At 39.8% G+C, this 14,631-nt stretch overlaps 1 protein-coding gene across 3 annotated transcripts in view; it reads right to left on the minus strand.

Moving 5' to 3' along the window:
• The window catches only part of dlgap4b (discs, large homolog-associated protein 4b), a 108,473-nt gene that overhangs the window by 4,530 nt on the left and 89,312 nt on the right, over positions 1-14,631 (minus strand). For 2 of the 3 annotated variants that reach the window (XM_079342279.1, XM_079342277.1), the window contains 5 exons: positions 13,600-13,855; positions 4,507-4,946; positions 3,749-3,837; positions 2,318-2,808; positions 1,143-1,234 (listed from right to left, as the gene is read on the minus strand). In XM_079342279.1, the coding sequence (XP_079198405.1) occupies positions 1,143-1,234; positions 2,318-2,808; positions 3,749-3,837; positions 4,507-4,946; positions 13,600-13,855 (1,368 nt within the window). The remainder of the gene's footprint in view (positions 1-1,142; positions 1,235-2,317; positions 2,809-3,748; positions 3,838-4,506; positions 4,947-13,599; positions 13,856-14,631) is intronic. The other variant, XM_079342278.1, reaches the window with a different exon arrangement.

Raw genomic sequence — 14,631 nt, forward strand, 5'->3', positions numbered from 1 at the left:
GACCAACATCCAGTAATTCATTGACTTGTTTTTCCTATATGCATTTAGTAGTGTAAAATATGACCGCCGCTGTTGATTATTATTATTTTTTAATTAAGAGGAGAAAGGAAAGTAAATGAACGTAGAGGGAGAAGAGGAAAAGAAAGGACGGAGCTTCAGCTCATCTCTTAGAAACTAACATTATCTTATTTGCGCTATGGACTCAAATGTGACCACCGTTGCTGACTTTTTTTTATGACGAAAGAGGAGAAAGAACTTCATAGTATTTTGCGCTGCAGATGCTTGATATCAGGACAATTAACACACCTCTAAATGAGAAACTGTACATTGGCATGTGAGTCTTTGTTACAAAGCTTTGTCTCACAGAAGGCTGTGTGCCGCGAGGAGAAATACAGACAAATAAACAATCGACTGTGCATTTAAACACGGCAGTGTTGTCTTTTAATGCCGCTGTCGTACGGAACCAATCAACGGACTGCAGTGTTTAGCCCCATGTTTTAGGGTCGATATTCTTGACACCCCAACAGAAGGGTCCCAAAAAGTAGGACGGTACGGGTTGTTCATTTGAAAATCTTTCCCAGTTTTAGTCTCTGGAAACGCTGCAAAATGCGTTCCGTACCGAGACAAATCAAACTGAACCGCTTGGTGGAAACGGGGCTTTGGCTACCTTTGAAGATAATCTATTCAGTAATGTTTCTCCTACCTTCTTAAACCTATACAGTAGTTTCTATCATATAACTGTACCTGTATATGTTGCAAGTACCAGCATCTGACAGTAAAAGTTTTCGGAACTTTAACATCATAAGGTCTTCTGTTCTGTTAAGCTTGGAAAAAAAATCTTCATTAAGCAGCCATGTTTATCTGGCCATGTGACGTGCTGGTAGTTTCAATATCAGTATAAAGCAATTTCCAGTAAAACAAGTCACCTGAGCAGAATGGCTTATTGGCTTATAATAAGCTCCTTGTATTTTTGTGCTGGTGGGCCACCATTCTTTACTCCTTTCAGATGCAATAAGCCACACATTGAACACTGCTCTTTTGTGTTATGGATTGGTATGTTAATATGAGGCTAGTATATCCTTGAAAAGACCCAGATACTGGCCTTGCAGAGTGGAAGTGTCACAGAAAGGCTTCATACACACCAAGTTTTGATCACACAGTCCTCGGAATTGCTTGAACTTCTTGGATATTAGGAGCTGAGCACTTCCTACTGCACTGCGAACCTTCCCCAGCACTGAAGAGAGAACAGAAGATCAAACGCATACATTTGTGACAAAAAGGATTTTAGGATCGCTTATATTAGAGGCTTGAAAAGTTAATAAAAGCAGGGCAAAAAGAGACTTACACATGACAAAGACATCTGGAACACATGACATACATCTGGAACTCTGGTTTGATACAAACCAGCAGCTTACTGCAGGTGTCTAAACATTTTCAAATGTAATGCCAAAACCAGCTCTACAGGGTGGCAGGAAGAGGATTACAGTGTATTGGACAATATTATCCTCTTTAAAGGCATTTAAGCTTATATAGATACTCTGGATGTCTGTGGGTCACTGATCACTATGCTCTGTCTTAACTGGGACAAACATCCGCCCTGACAAAATCTCGTCTCTTATCTGATCACTGGATTGCAAAATTATGGCAATGTGTTTGTTGAGACGAAGCAGATTTGCACAAGATTTCATTTCGACAACTTCCAAGTCATACACACACACAAAAACACATGGACTCAAATCGGGTGCACAGAGCTTCTGATATGAACTGAGCATCCAAAGCCGTCCCAGTGTTTGTTTGTTTGTGTGTAAATGTGTGTGTGTGTGTGTGTACACTGCTGATGTTGAAGCACTAATCTAATCTGGTGGTTTAATCAGTTGCAGAGTAGATTTGTGTAATTCTGGGGATTACAGGCCTGCTTGTGTGTCGTAACCCCAGGTATTACCGCCTCATCCCCTCCATGCTGTGTGTCTGATAGATTGATTGGAAGGGTTGAGACAACACCCTACAACAGATCTGTTATAAGGTTTGAGTCTGACGGCAAGAGACCGAGCCTCAAAAGAGGCCAAAAACGCACAAACTAATCAGAAGTGCTGCTCAGGTTTGAATTCAGAACCAAGCTTGTACATGTGTCTGTGTTTTGCTATTTTAGAGACAGCTATCTTCTTACATAATCACATTGAGTTTTCTTCGATGGAAGTTGATTATGCTCACGTGAGAGTGAACTTTCTCAATGGGTGCAGACAAAAAAATATAACAAAACCTCTCTGGAGACACTTGATTGTTTTGGCTTAACCCCAAGACTTCATCGAAGCCTTACCCTCCTCTGAGAGCTGGTTGTCTTTGGTCTCCTGTTCCATCTGCTGGCACCAGCCCTCCATTCGTCCAGCCTCGGCCTGCAGCAGCTTAAGGAACCAGTGTCCATCTCTCCGACACAGGGTCCCCCCTCCTACGCTCTGGGGAATACTGCTGTTACTACCATTTCCGCTCTCCAGCCAGGGGTCTGGAGGTGGCAGAGACGAGGGGTCGAGCGCGGGGTCCAGACTTTCTGAGAAGGAGGAAGAGCTACTTCGTGTGGTGGAGCGATTTAGGATCTGTCTTGTTGGTGGAGGTGAGGTGTTGTCACCAGTAGTGTTACCATTGTCTAAAGAGTCTTGTCCGGGAGGGGAGCTCATGGATTGGCTGCCACTGTTGACCATGATTTTCTTCTCAGGGTGTTTAGCGTTGTTGATATGGGTGATGATGGAGATGGAGTCTTGTGCGTCTGAGTCTGTTTCTTGTTTTGAGGCCATGCTACTGGAGCGACTGTTCCTGAAAATAAAACAGGTTTAGACTGTTATAGATGGGCCTTCAATACAACAGAACTTCTTACTTTTGCAGTTTTTGTAAACCACTTTTGTGTGCAGATCGTTGAACAAAGAAAACAATGAATTATTCACGGATGATGAAAGTTACTGGAACAAACAACAGATGCCAACTTTGTGATTGTGAGTGTTTCCTGTTGGTCAATAAAGATATAATTACACAGGTCGATCAGAGACTGGGCTTTGTGCACATGATAAGAGTGCACTCAGTCTAGACTCAGTCTGGACTCATCCAACTTGTATGTGTGAGACTAACTTCTTGTTTTTTAAGTGGAAAATGAACAGGCTGAATGAATGTTATCTAAGTCTAGGTTTTTGCCATTTTGTATTTTCAGGAAATGCTTTTATGTGACATCTAGGTAAGGTTATGAAATACTTTAACCCATATTAGAAGAGTGCAAAAAGAGAAAACTACTGGAGAAGCACAGGGTAAGCCATATTTGTCCAATCATCAAAATAAATCACATTGTCACAAAGCACAATTATCTGTACAGCAATTATATCAGCTTGATAAAAAGGATGTAAAACAGAGGACCTCTTGTTCTACTGGCTTTGGTTGATAAAATATCGGTCAGGAGACAGAACGGCTGGTACACACAAAAAGTAAATACAGAATTGAGAACAGAAAAATTAGTTGTACCAGAGTTTCCTGGCATTCAAAACATCACTAGCACAGAAAGCAAACTACTCTGAAAAATACTAGAACAGCTTTTCTAGCTCCTGCCAGTATCTACTGAAACAACAGTTGAACAACACACAAAGACGGTGAAAACATTCACTTTACTGTCACATTGGAAAGATCATGTAAAGGGGAAAAAAGTGAGAGCAGTATGGATGGCTATAATATAAATTCCTCACGTTGTTACAAGGACAGGAAGAGGACTTACTGCCACCCGTCCTCCACCTGTACTCCGATCGACTGAAATTTGGCCAAAGGTGGGGTTTCCTCTCGCGGAACTTCCTGAATACAGTCAACCTTTAAACAAACCAACAATGAAATGACAACAGCATTTATCAATGACAAAGTCAGAAACCTGAACTCGAAAACGTAAATATATTTCAACTGTACAGTCGAGTGACATTTCTTAGGGATACACTGGATCAAATACAGAAAAATGCAGAGAAACTTTTATTTGTACATTTGTATGAAGAAAAATGTATATGCACATTTTTCTTTGCTTGGTTTTCCAGTATGCATTATGGTTAACAGTTACCCGGAATCAGGGGTAATAATAATGTGCAGAGCCTGGAAAGTAGAGAAAATGGCTGTTATTTCAGCACCCACATGACACAGATTGATGGTTGAGTGGGGTACAGTAAAACATATTTTCTGCGTTCTATACTTCAGTATACAGCCAGCTGTAATGACAGAGCACGGTTAACCATGGTAAGACCTTTAACTTGTAAGCACATTCTTGAGCTCCAAGTGAAACACCCATACATGGGTACACACCACAGACGCTAAAAATGACGTTTTTCCACAGAATTAAGCACCAATACAGATCCTTTTCACAGAATTAAGCAGCAGGAGGAATGAGGTGCACTTTAAACACTGAAAATAGGTCTTTCTTGTCTTTGTCACTCTAAGTCAACATGAGGTGACAACACTGACTGAGCTGCATCAATCGTTTTTAGTACCACCTACCTGTATGCCAATGGAGGACAGTTTCCGCCTGGGTACTGGCGCCACGAGAGGCTCCTCTGCTACTAAATTGACTTTATTTGATCCGGATTTCAAGGATTCATGCTGGATGACCGCGTCACTCGTCTCAGTGGAAGCGTTGGAGGTGGTGGGCAAGATTGGCTCTCTTGGTATTGCGATAGGAGTAGGAATAATGTGTGGAGGGCGGGGGATACCCCGGGCCAAGCTGTTAGCACGGGTGCTGTCAAGGCTGTCAGAAGAGTTGCTGTGGGCGTGGCTCGACTGGCTGTTGACCTCTGACCTTCTGTCCTGCTGGTCCAGATAGTTGTCCTGGGCCGACTCTGTGCTGCTCTGTACGGTCACTGAAATGTAGGGCTTGGAGGTTGTGCGGGGTGGCACTGGTGGAGGAGCAGACTTCTTACAGGTGGTTATACATGTAGAGACTGTTGAAGAGAAGAGGGCAAGAAGCAATGAGGGAAATGATAAAAGCGATTGCAGGTATACAAATGTTTAGGCACGTGTGTGTGGCCTCATCAGGTTTAGAGTGAACATTCAGATAGGTAGAAGAAACTCTTTACAGCATGTCCAGAGCAGAATGCTTCAAACATCTGACTCATCGGGACATTGTTGCAGGAAAGCTAAAAGACCAACAGGCGCAGAGAAGCCTCTCTTAAAGCGTAAAATCAAATCAGAGAGGAAAGTGAACAAACATACTGTTCCACACAGGTGACTAAATTAAATCACATTTCAGTGCCTCAATCATGAGACAGGAGATGACATGATCATGAGACTGAAAAATCAGGAGACAGGAGATGACATAAGAAGGGCAATTTGCCGTCCATCTCTTGTACCAAATATGGCTGAAAAGACGAAGATGGGCATTTATCTGTTCCACTCCCTAATTCCAGACCAAACTGGCCTGGAGAGGTACATTAACCACACAGACAGAAGCTGGAAAGAGAGCACTCAGACAAATCGGTCCAGTAAGGGAGATTATCGCAACCACTTGATGATTGGTGTTCGTGTGCTTGACGTTATATATACTGATCAGAGTCTAGCAGTGATGACTAAACCACAAAACCTGCTTGAATGTAGGACTATTTGTGATACGCACCATAACATACAGGGTTAAAAATCCAAAGCTGAGTTCCTTACAGTGGGAACTTTTATGTGGGCTCAATTTCACCACATAACATTTCAGTCAAATATGTCCCTTCAGTGCTCGGTCATGTGCTGTCACTGTCAGCAGAGCCTCTTATTCACTTATCCCACCTATGAACCACATTTTCTCTAAGTCTGCCCAATAGATACAGCTAAGACTGTAAGTGTCAGTGAGAGCAGAAATAAGTAACCGACAGTGAGCGAAAACTCCCCCGAACACTGGACCAGAAGAGAAGAGCAAACGGCCTGTTGACAGCAAGTGTCATAAGCAGGACCACATCACAACTGGGTGTAGTGAAATTGCCTTTCGGAAAGTTAAATGATACCATCCACAAAGAGACCATAATGAATCCCATAAGACTAAAGGCAGAGTGTGATGCTGGACCACTAAAACCTATAACCTAAACAGGGATTTTTTTGTAACTAGAGATCCTTTGAACAGATGCTTTATTTGACACCACAGTGAAAAAAACTGTGGAAAGTTGATGGAAAAGCAACAGGACCTTAAAGAAGAGTTAGTAAAGAGAGAGGAACAGACTGTAGTTTTCACAATGATCAAGTAAAGAAAAAACACATTTTCAGTTAAAAAAAAAGTTCACCTTAAACAGATGAACAAATATTAAATATGTTTGAATGTGGTGCTCTTAAGTCTTTGGACCACTTTTGTAAGAGGCCCGTACTTTCCTGCAAAGCTCGACCATTGTGTACTGTGTGAACAATAAGTCCTTGTTCCGGAAATCAATCAGAACGCATCAATTTCTTTGCAAACACCAAAACTGACTGACTTAAGAAAAGAAGAAGCTATGTGATGGCATTTGATTAGCCTATGAATAATGTTTATGCTTCATGGTAATCCACTGAATGTTACGTTTGAAAATCTCAACAAGCCATTTTATTAAAAGCCTTACAGAAAACATGTGAGGTCCTGATAATAAAAGCTCAGACAAAAGGACTGTTGTTCCCTTGTAATCCACTACTATGAAACTCATGAGCTGACTCGTTCAGCTAAAATTCTCTTTGAACAGAGAGCTGTCAGTGGTGGGGAAATGAATTCAGGTTTGATTCACAGATCGATGAAAAATGTACAAACATGGTGTAGCCTATAATAAATACTAGCACTATATCTCTTTGCAGAGTCTCAGTGAAAAGATGGCAGAGTGTAAAAGTAGGGCCACATACACCAGCTGTACAAATAGGAAGACATTCAGTCTTTTAAAATATACAGACAAGCTGCACAAAAACACTAATTCACTTAATGAACGGTGTGTGTTAGGACATGTTCAAAAGTTATACAGATTACAGCAAAGTTGTCATTCACCACAATTATTTTATTTAGTGCTTGTAAAGTTGATGACCCTGATGGGGGTGACGCAGCACTTAATCAATTAAGTCTAATGTACTGTACTGAGACTTTAAAAAACACTTATTAAAAATAAACCTAAATAAAAATGGTGTTCAAGGTTTATCTGACAGCTTGTATCAGTATTTGGGGATCTGAATCACGTTGCAGAACTTATCCATAACACCAGTAGTGTAAGAGATCTGGTTGTAGACCAGAACTGACCCGTGTGCCCAAAAGAGGAACAACAAAGATGTCACACTAAGCACAGTCTGAAGAGAGATCATTTCATAAGAGTCTGAGCTGATGCTCTCCAACTTCCTGCAGAAGTTCCATCTTTAGCATCAAGGTCACTTTTTGTTATTTTATCTCTGGAATCACTAAGAAAAAAAAAGAGGTCCATTGCATTGTGTTTCAGTCTGCTATTGGCTCATATTTAACTGAAAGATCATCCAGTCTGCTGAAAGCTTGAGTGAGCTTAGTATAGTTTGGGGTTAGTATTCATAACTAAAAAATAACAACAATAACTGACTTAACCAAGAAAGACTCTCACGGTCTTTTGTCACCCTCTGCAAATCAAAGCTGGGCAAACTTCAGACAGCCTCTAGTATTGAACAATGTCCAATCCTCTTATCTTTTGTTATGTTTTTTTAGTTAATACCTTCAGTCTGAGCAACTACAACTGTGTTTTTTCCAGGATAAAGCCATCAACTAAGTTCTGCAAGTGCTGCTGTCGATCCCTCCCAGATGAGATAAAGAACAGAAAACTGCCCCTATTCAATTTAAGTCACATTCTGTGAGGTCAAAACAGCCACATGAACCGAGACGACACAAAACCACACCCAAATGAGATAATATCCACAACCTATTCTTTCATATCCAATTTATGTGCATCAAAAAGAGCATACTGGACCCAACCTCTTCTGGGTTTCTAGTCCTGAATAAATAATAAGGTACCAAAAAAACATTGCTCCACATGTATTGCGATGAATGCCACATTTAATATTTGTAGGCTGTAATCACACCATGCTATGGAATACATGTTTCTCAATGCTCAGTGAAATCCTGAGATATCATAAACCCAGAACATAGCATCAGTCCTACACAGAACAAGCCTTTAGTCAGGGATTATACCTCACCCTTTGACCACCATCACTGCCTTAAGAAAAACATGTTCAATAACAAAAGGCTGGAAAAAAACCCCATATTTAATAAAATGGATAAATGTGATTTAAAATGTCAAGTTTGGCAAACTCACAGAACAAGAAATATGGATGATTAGTTGAATAGACATGGACTTTAATTGAGGGAAAAATAACAACAACAGCATTAAAACTTAAGTTACAGGCTTGTCATCTCCCAAACACATAGATATAATTAATCATCTGACCAACCCTTGTATTCAAACAAATACATGAATTGGTTGATTGTTGAGGTCAATCTGAATCAACTAATTGTGAGTGTTTTCTCAAACACTCACACACACACACACACACACACACACACACACACACACACACACACACACACACACACACACACACACACACACACACACACACACACACACACACACACACACACACACACACACACGTTAAACAACCCGACATGTGAAGAACTCGTGGGGTCCTCTGTATATCTGTTGCTTAGTAGAAGAGAATCTATATACTGTATGTGTGCCGTGACATCTATCTATATATTTATTGATATACTGTACAGTATGTGTGTGTGTGTGTGTTTGGTCACCTTCCCTGCAGTACTCCTAATGTCCAATCCTCCTTCCGTCATTGTGAACAGAATCCCCCCTTGAGCCTTAATACCATAGAATCTGCTTTATCCACCAAAACAAGCCCGAAAATCATATCTGACAGCTGCTCCTGAGATTAGACATGAGATAAAGCAGTGGAGCTGGACAGAATAAATGGTTTGGCTCTAATTATCATCAGACATTTAGCTTATTACAAAATATATCGATGCTGTATATGTGGGCTAATGGAGATCATAGAACTGCATTTACCAGAAGGGGAAAGTTAGGTATCTGGTATTTCATTTGGAAACAGTCACTCTTGAACTTATACATTTTCCCTTTAAAGAGTGTTTACTGCTAATAATGAAATATGTGATTGTTAAAGTAAGTTGGGAAAATGGGTAAACCGTGAATTTACTGGCTAACAAAGGCCCACAAAGATGCAGTTCAGACAGGAGAGGGCAAGTAGCAGGTGGGGCATCAGTCAGTGGCCACCTTCAGAAGCCTGAGTTTGGGTTTCAGCGTGGTCGGCGAAGGGTTCCAGAGCAAAACCTGGCAAGACATTTGATAACTACCCTGCTAGGGTATTCCCTATCTATAAACCAATCTCTGTTGATCCCATCAGGGGCTGTGCTCATCTTGATCCAACCAAGTGGAAATTCTTTGGGTCATTGCAGGGCATTTGTCTCCCACTGTTACACAGTCTTACTGCAGATATCCAGTCCGGTTCAACCTTAAAACAGAATTCTATGTTTTTAAAAACAAGTGTAGGACACATAACATAGCAGATTTTTAAAACCTTTTATAAGTAACTAAAGCCATAGCAGGAACTTCCCACGGACAAAATATGCATGGATAGTAACATGCACCATTTCCTGTATATGCTTTTTCTTACAGAACTCGGCCACACAAACATTCGCAGCTGCACAAGCGTAAAACAAATCCTTCGATGTAATAGTCACTGACAATAGTTCTAATGCTGACAAAAGCCTTTCGTAAATATTCTCAGCGCCACAAAAAACAGCTATGAAAATAGACATGAAGCCAGGAGCTGCTCAGCATAACTCAGTGCTTGTTCTACAGAGGGGAATTTAACAACAGAAACAAGCAATCTCTTCATGCCAAAATGTTTGAGTGGAATCTGGAGTGGGTGCTGAGCACTGCTGTTTTCATGCCATCTGGACAGTGGTCCTGTTGTCCACCGAAAGCTTTGGTTCAAGATGTGATTTTCAGGGCTGGGAAACAATTTCCAACTAACCCATGACCACTTTTTATCAATCCTCTCAAAAGAGCAAGTAATTCAGCTTACTATGTTATCACTATTTTCCAGTATGCACCAGAAAGTAATGTTTTTTTAATGCCCAAATACTCTTACACTGAAAGAAAAAGCATGGACATGTTTTTGTGTCCCATAACCTTTGATTTGCTTTCATGGGCGGCTATGAATTCACCAATAAAAGTTCCCGCAATTACATCAAAGCACAGCAAGTTTTTTATACACATAAATCCTTCTAACAGTTTAAGATCTATGCGAGCAGTTGCATTATATTGACAGCAGTATTGTGAAGTGTGCAACAGATACACAATGATAAATGGCTTTTCCCCCTAGACATGAATATACAGGTAGATCAATTTCCTTATCGGGGACGTTACAAAATGCAACATTTCACTCTTTCACCAGGACCTAGTTGCTTATTTAACACTGTGTAGGTTAAGAAGATGAAATATGCTGGAAAGATTTTTAACTGTACTTTCTCAAAGCCTAATAAACTCTTTGACCATTTTAAGGTGAATTGTAGAGGTGGAACTGTTTTGATGTCACTTCTCTGAGTAAGTATGATTGCTAGCCATGTTGCCAGCAGCATACCAGTTTACCCACGTGTAATATTTAATCAGATGACAGAAACACAAGACATATACGACCCTTGCCTGCAACTTTCACCAGTCCCTTATCAACAGAGTCATTATTCCAAAGAATTATCACATTCAATGATTCCAATAACAGCACTGCTGCAATACTGCACATCCTATTATATTGGAAGTGGTGTTAAAATAGGATTTAATCTTTGCTGCAATACATATAGGAACACCCTGTGACATTAAAATGGGGAAGCCCTCAAATAATCCATGTTGAGGCCAATTTTACATCTCCGAAACCAAAAGAAGCACGTTATCACAAAGGCGTGAATGCATTTAACTACAGGCAGCTAAAGGATTACTACGCTATAACATTGTCTAGTAAAAGCATCCACCTAATTATTCTTATTATTTTAGCCTTGTTTTTTCTTTCACACCAATACACTAAGACAAATTCCTTGTATGCCTGTATGTAAATGTACTTAGCAAAAAAAAAACCTGATTCTTATCCTGATCGTGAAGCATCAGACGCATTAGCATGGAGGGAAGTTAGATGTTTTTCTGATGTCAGCAGCAGGACACTTAATACTGAACATGTTAGGTAATACTTAATTATTGATAAATGGAAAGAGTGCAACACACATTGTCACTGCAGCAGGCATGAAAGATCATTACATTTATCAATGACTAGGGCATTTAAGGAGAAAACACTGCTTTACTTTAGTCTGAGGGAATCAATATGCGCACATCTGATTGTTCATTGAGCATATAGATCTCAAATGAAAAGCTGACATTTTCCTATAAGACTACCTCTAAATTTAGGCTACCTTCAAAGGGGGTAGCAAAAGGAACCATCTATTAAAAGCTTATAATAATAATAATAATAATTTTATAATTTACACTTTATTAATCCCACGAGGGGAAAGTCCATTTAATAGACTATTCAACATAGGAGAGATAGACAGAGAAGCAGACATTTATTTATATTACAGTACTCTAGTCCTAATATTGGGACAAAATTGTATTTTTATGCTTTGACAACATTGTTATGGTTACTTTCATGTTGAATAGATCAGAAATGAATTCATAAATGGCTGACTTGTTAAGTGGTTGGAGTCACGAGATATTTTTGTGAAGCAACGCTTCAAATTGTAGCACAAGGTTGAAAGTTAGGCTACCTGTTGAAGTACATTGCACGCGCACACACACACACACACACACACACACACACACACACACACGCACGCGCACACGCACACACTGTTAGATGTTGGCTGTAATGTAATGTATTCTGGTAAATTGCGCACACAGTCGAGGGAGCAAAAGATCGAGACAAAGTAGTTGACGTTTAAATACGTTACGGATGAATTTAAGTTAACACTTATACAATAACACAATAACAATAATCTTAACTTCCATTAATTACGATAAACTCAATTAGGTAAATTGAAAAAAAAAACCCAAAAACAAAACATTATTTTTAACATTATTAAACTATAAAAACAACAGCCGTTAAAATACTCACCCTTTTATCAGGTACAGGCACAGCAATCTTTAGAATAAACACTTCACAGTAGAAAAACACTTCACAGCAGAAATCTCATCCACACATCTCGGTCATAAATTGTAATGGGAATTAAGAGCCGGTCTTGACTGAGTTTTGTTTGTGTCTCTGCACGGAGGAGGCGTGTCTACTGATGCCTTCAGGAACGCCTCGGAGACTAAAGTTCGATTATTCGACCTAATTTTAATCTAAAATGCACAACCTAATCGTGCATTTTTGTGCAGGTTTGTCTTAAAGACTGAACACCCCCCCATTAACTGTCTCATACAGTTGAATGTTTTTTGTGTACTGAAAGCTTTTGAAAAAAGGAACAATAATTCAAACGTTTTTTCTTCCATCAGCGTTTTGTGAATATTGCTTGTCTTACTTGGTTTCACAAAAAAAAAAAGAACATTTAAAAACCAACTACAATGCCATGTCATTTCAAGTTGTCAAACTGAGTGGAAAGACCGACACACCCAAATAGAGAACCGAGACAGTATCCTTAATAACAACTCCAACAAGAAAAAGCAAAACAATACAACAGAATGAAAGCAACATAAGTTTACTGGTCTGATAAGACTGTGGCAAAGAGCGCCACCAAGTGGATGCTTTATGTTACAGTTTTCGCCCAGATGTTCATGCACCCATACTTTATTTCTGATTTTGGGGTGACGTCAGTAGTCAAAACATTAAACCTTCTTAACTGTGATGAACCTTCTTTTCATCACAGTCATTTATTCCAACTGCTGTCAAGGCAGAGGTTTGAAAACTTAATCTGGAGCTCTATGTGTTTAACTGGAAAAAAGCTTTTCTTAATAATACAGTTTGTTATCATTAATTATTATTAATGATTATGATTTTTTTTATTATTGTTCACTTTAGCAGCTTTTGAGGTGTTGACTTTATTTATGTTTTTATCAGGGTTAGGATTTTAATTTATTACCTGTGTGTGCGGGTAGGATGCGTGGTCTGTCTTTCCCCAAACGCTGAAGAAAAATAGCAAGCTGTTTCTCCTTTGGGGCTTTGTCCAAGCCAGTGGCTATCAGGTAAGAGGCAAACTGCTCTTTCCATGTCTTCAAATGTGTAGAAAGGATGTCTAGCATGGGCAAAAAAGGCTGCATTTGAGCTTGTAAAAAACACTGGAGTGTGCATGCGGAAGGATGAGCACACCCAGAACCAAGGCCATAAAAATTCAGAGTAACATTGGGAAAAATTGTCTACAAATCAAAAAGGTTTGTGGGGAATGTCACTCTGGGAAGTAAAAAAAAAAGATCTAGATTTAATCTCTAAATGAATAGCCAAACACAGAGTGTGCTATTAAAAAAAACAGATCTAAATTTGGCTGCACAGAATTGAATCATGTTAGGAATTCCTCTATTTTTCCCTTTTTAAAATAAAGCATAAACAGCAAATCTATCATCTGTTTTTGAGCCAGTGACTCACCAGTGCTGGTGCTATAGGTACGAACAGTGGGGTCAGTTGGAGGTGGTGAGCAGCCAGAATCCATGGATGCTGTGTCGTCATCTTGGGAACATCCAGCCTGGATGGCTCTCAGGTAGCTGTGGCTGCGGGATCGGAAGCATGTTGGCATGGGCAGGTCTAGAGGCTCTGGGTTGTCCTGAGAGTGGGAACGGGAATCTCTGAACGTAGACTCTGAACTGCGGTCCTCATAATGATGACTCATATCTAGGTCCCTTAGCTTGAGGAAAGAGAGGATATGATTATGCAATGATGAAGCAGTAGAGTAGCAAGAGAAATAGTACAGCGTGAGTAAGTTCATCCCTAAATGTTGCTGTTAAAGCAAACATACACCTGTGAGAAACATCATGTGCTGAAATATCCTATAATGGCGCCAAACGAGTCAACAGTCTCAGATTTTGTCCCATGTCAAAGCTGTCATTTCAGTCAGACAACTCACATTTGTATTGTTTAAAATATTTATTGCAGCAGAACATGGTTTGTGTTCGGCTTCGAGGCTTCGACCTAATGACTCCTCAGAGTTTTAATTTACAGAATCACTCTGCAGAAATTTGAGGAGGGATGGGATGATATCTTAAACCCTGTAGTCGGAGTGCAGTACCGGTGCAGGTCAGAGCTGGCAATGAAAGAGAAGAAGGAGAGACCAGAAATATTGCATTTTAAATAGACCTCTAATTGGAAGGAGGTGTTGTCAGGTTATCGTAGTTAATGACACAAGCCAAATTGGAAATCAGTGCAGCTCGAGTTAACTGTAGGCGTCGCCTACTCTTAAAAAAAGAAAAAAAATGTCAAGGTAAAAAACTTGTGTTTCGGGAAAAGTTATCTCTATAGTTTAGAGACGGTTGACCTCAGGAGTGGCAACTCAAAAGAAAATGAAGAAAAGAGTATAATAGTTTTAACTTTTCTGTTTTGAGGCATGTCAAATACTGGGTTTTTATGTTTTTCACTTATTAATCATTCAAATTTGAATAGATCGCTGATTGTGCGCGCAATCTA

The sequence above is a fragment of the Symphodus melops genome (assembly GCF_947650265.1).
Source record: "Symphodus melops genome assembly, chromosome: 4".
Taxonomy (NCBI): domain Eukaryota; kingdom Metazoa; phylum Chordata; class Actinopteri; order Labriformes; family Labridae; genus Symphodus; species Symphodus melops.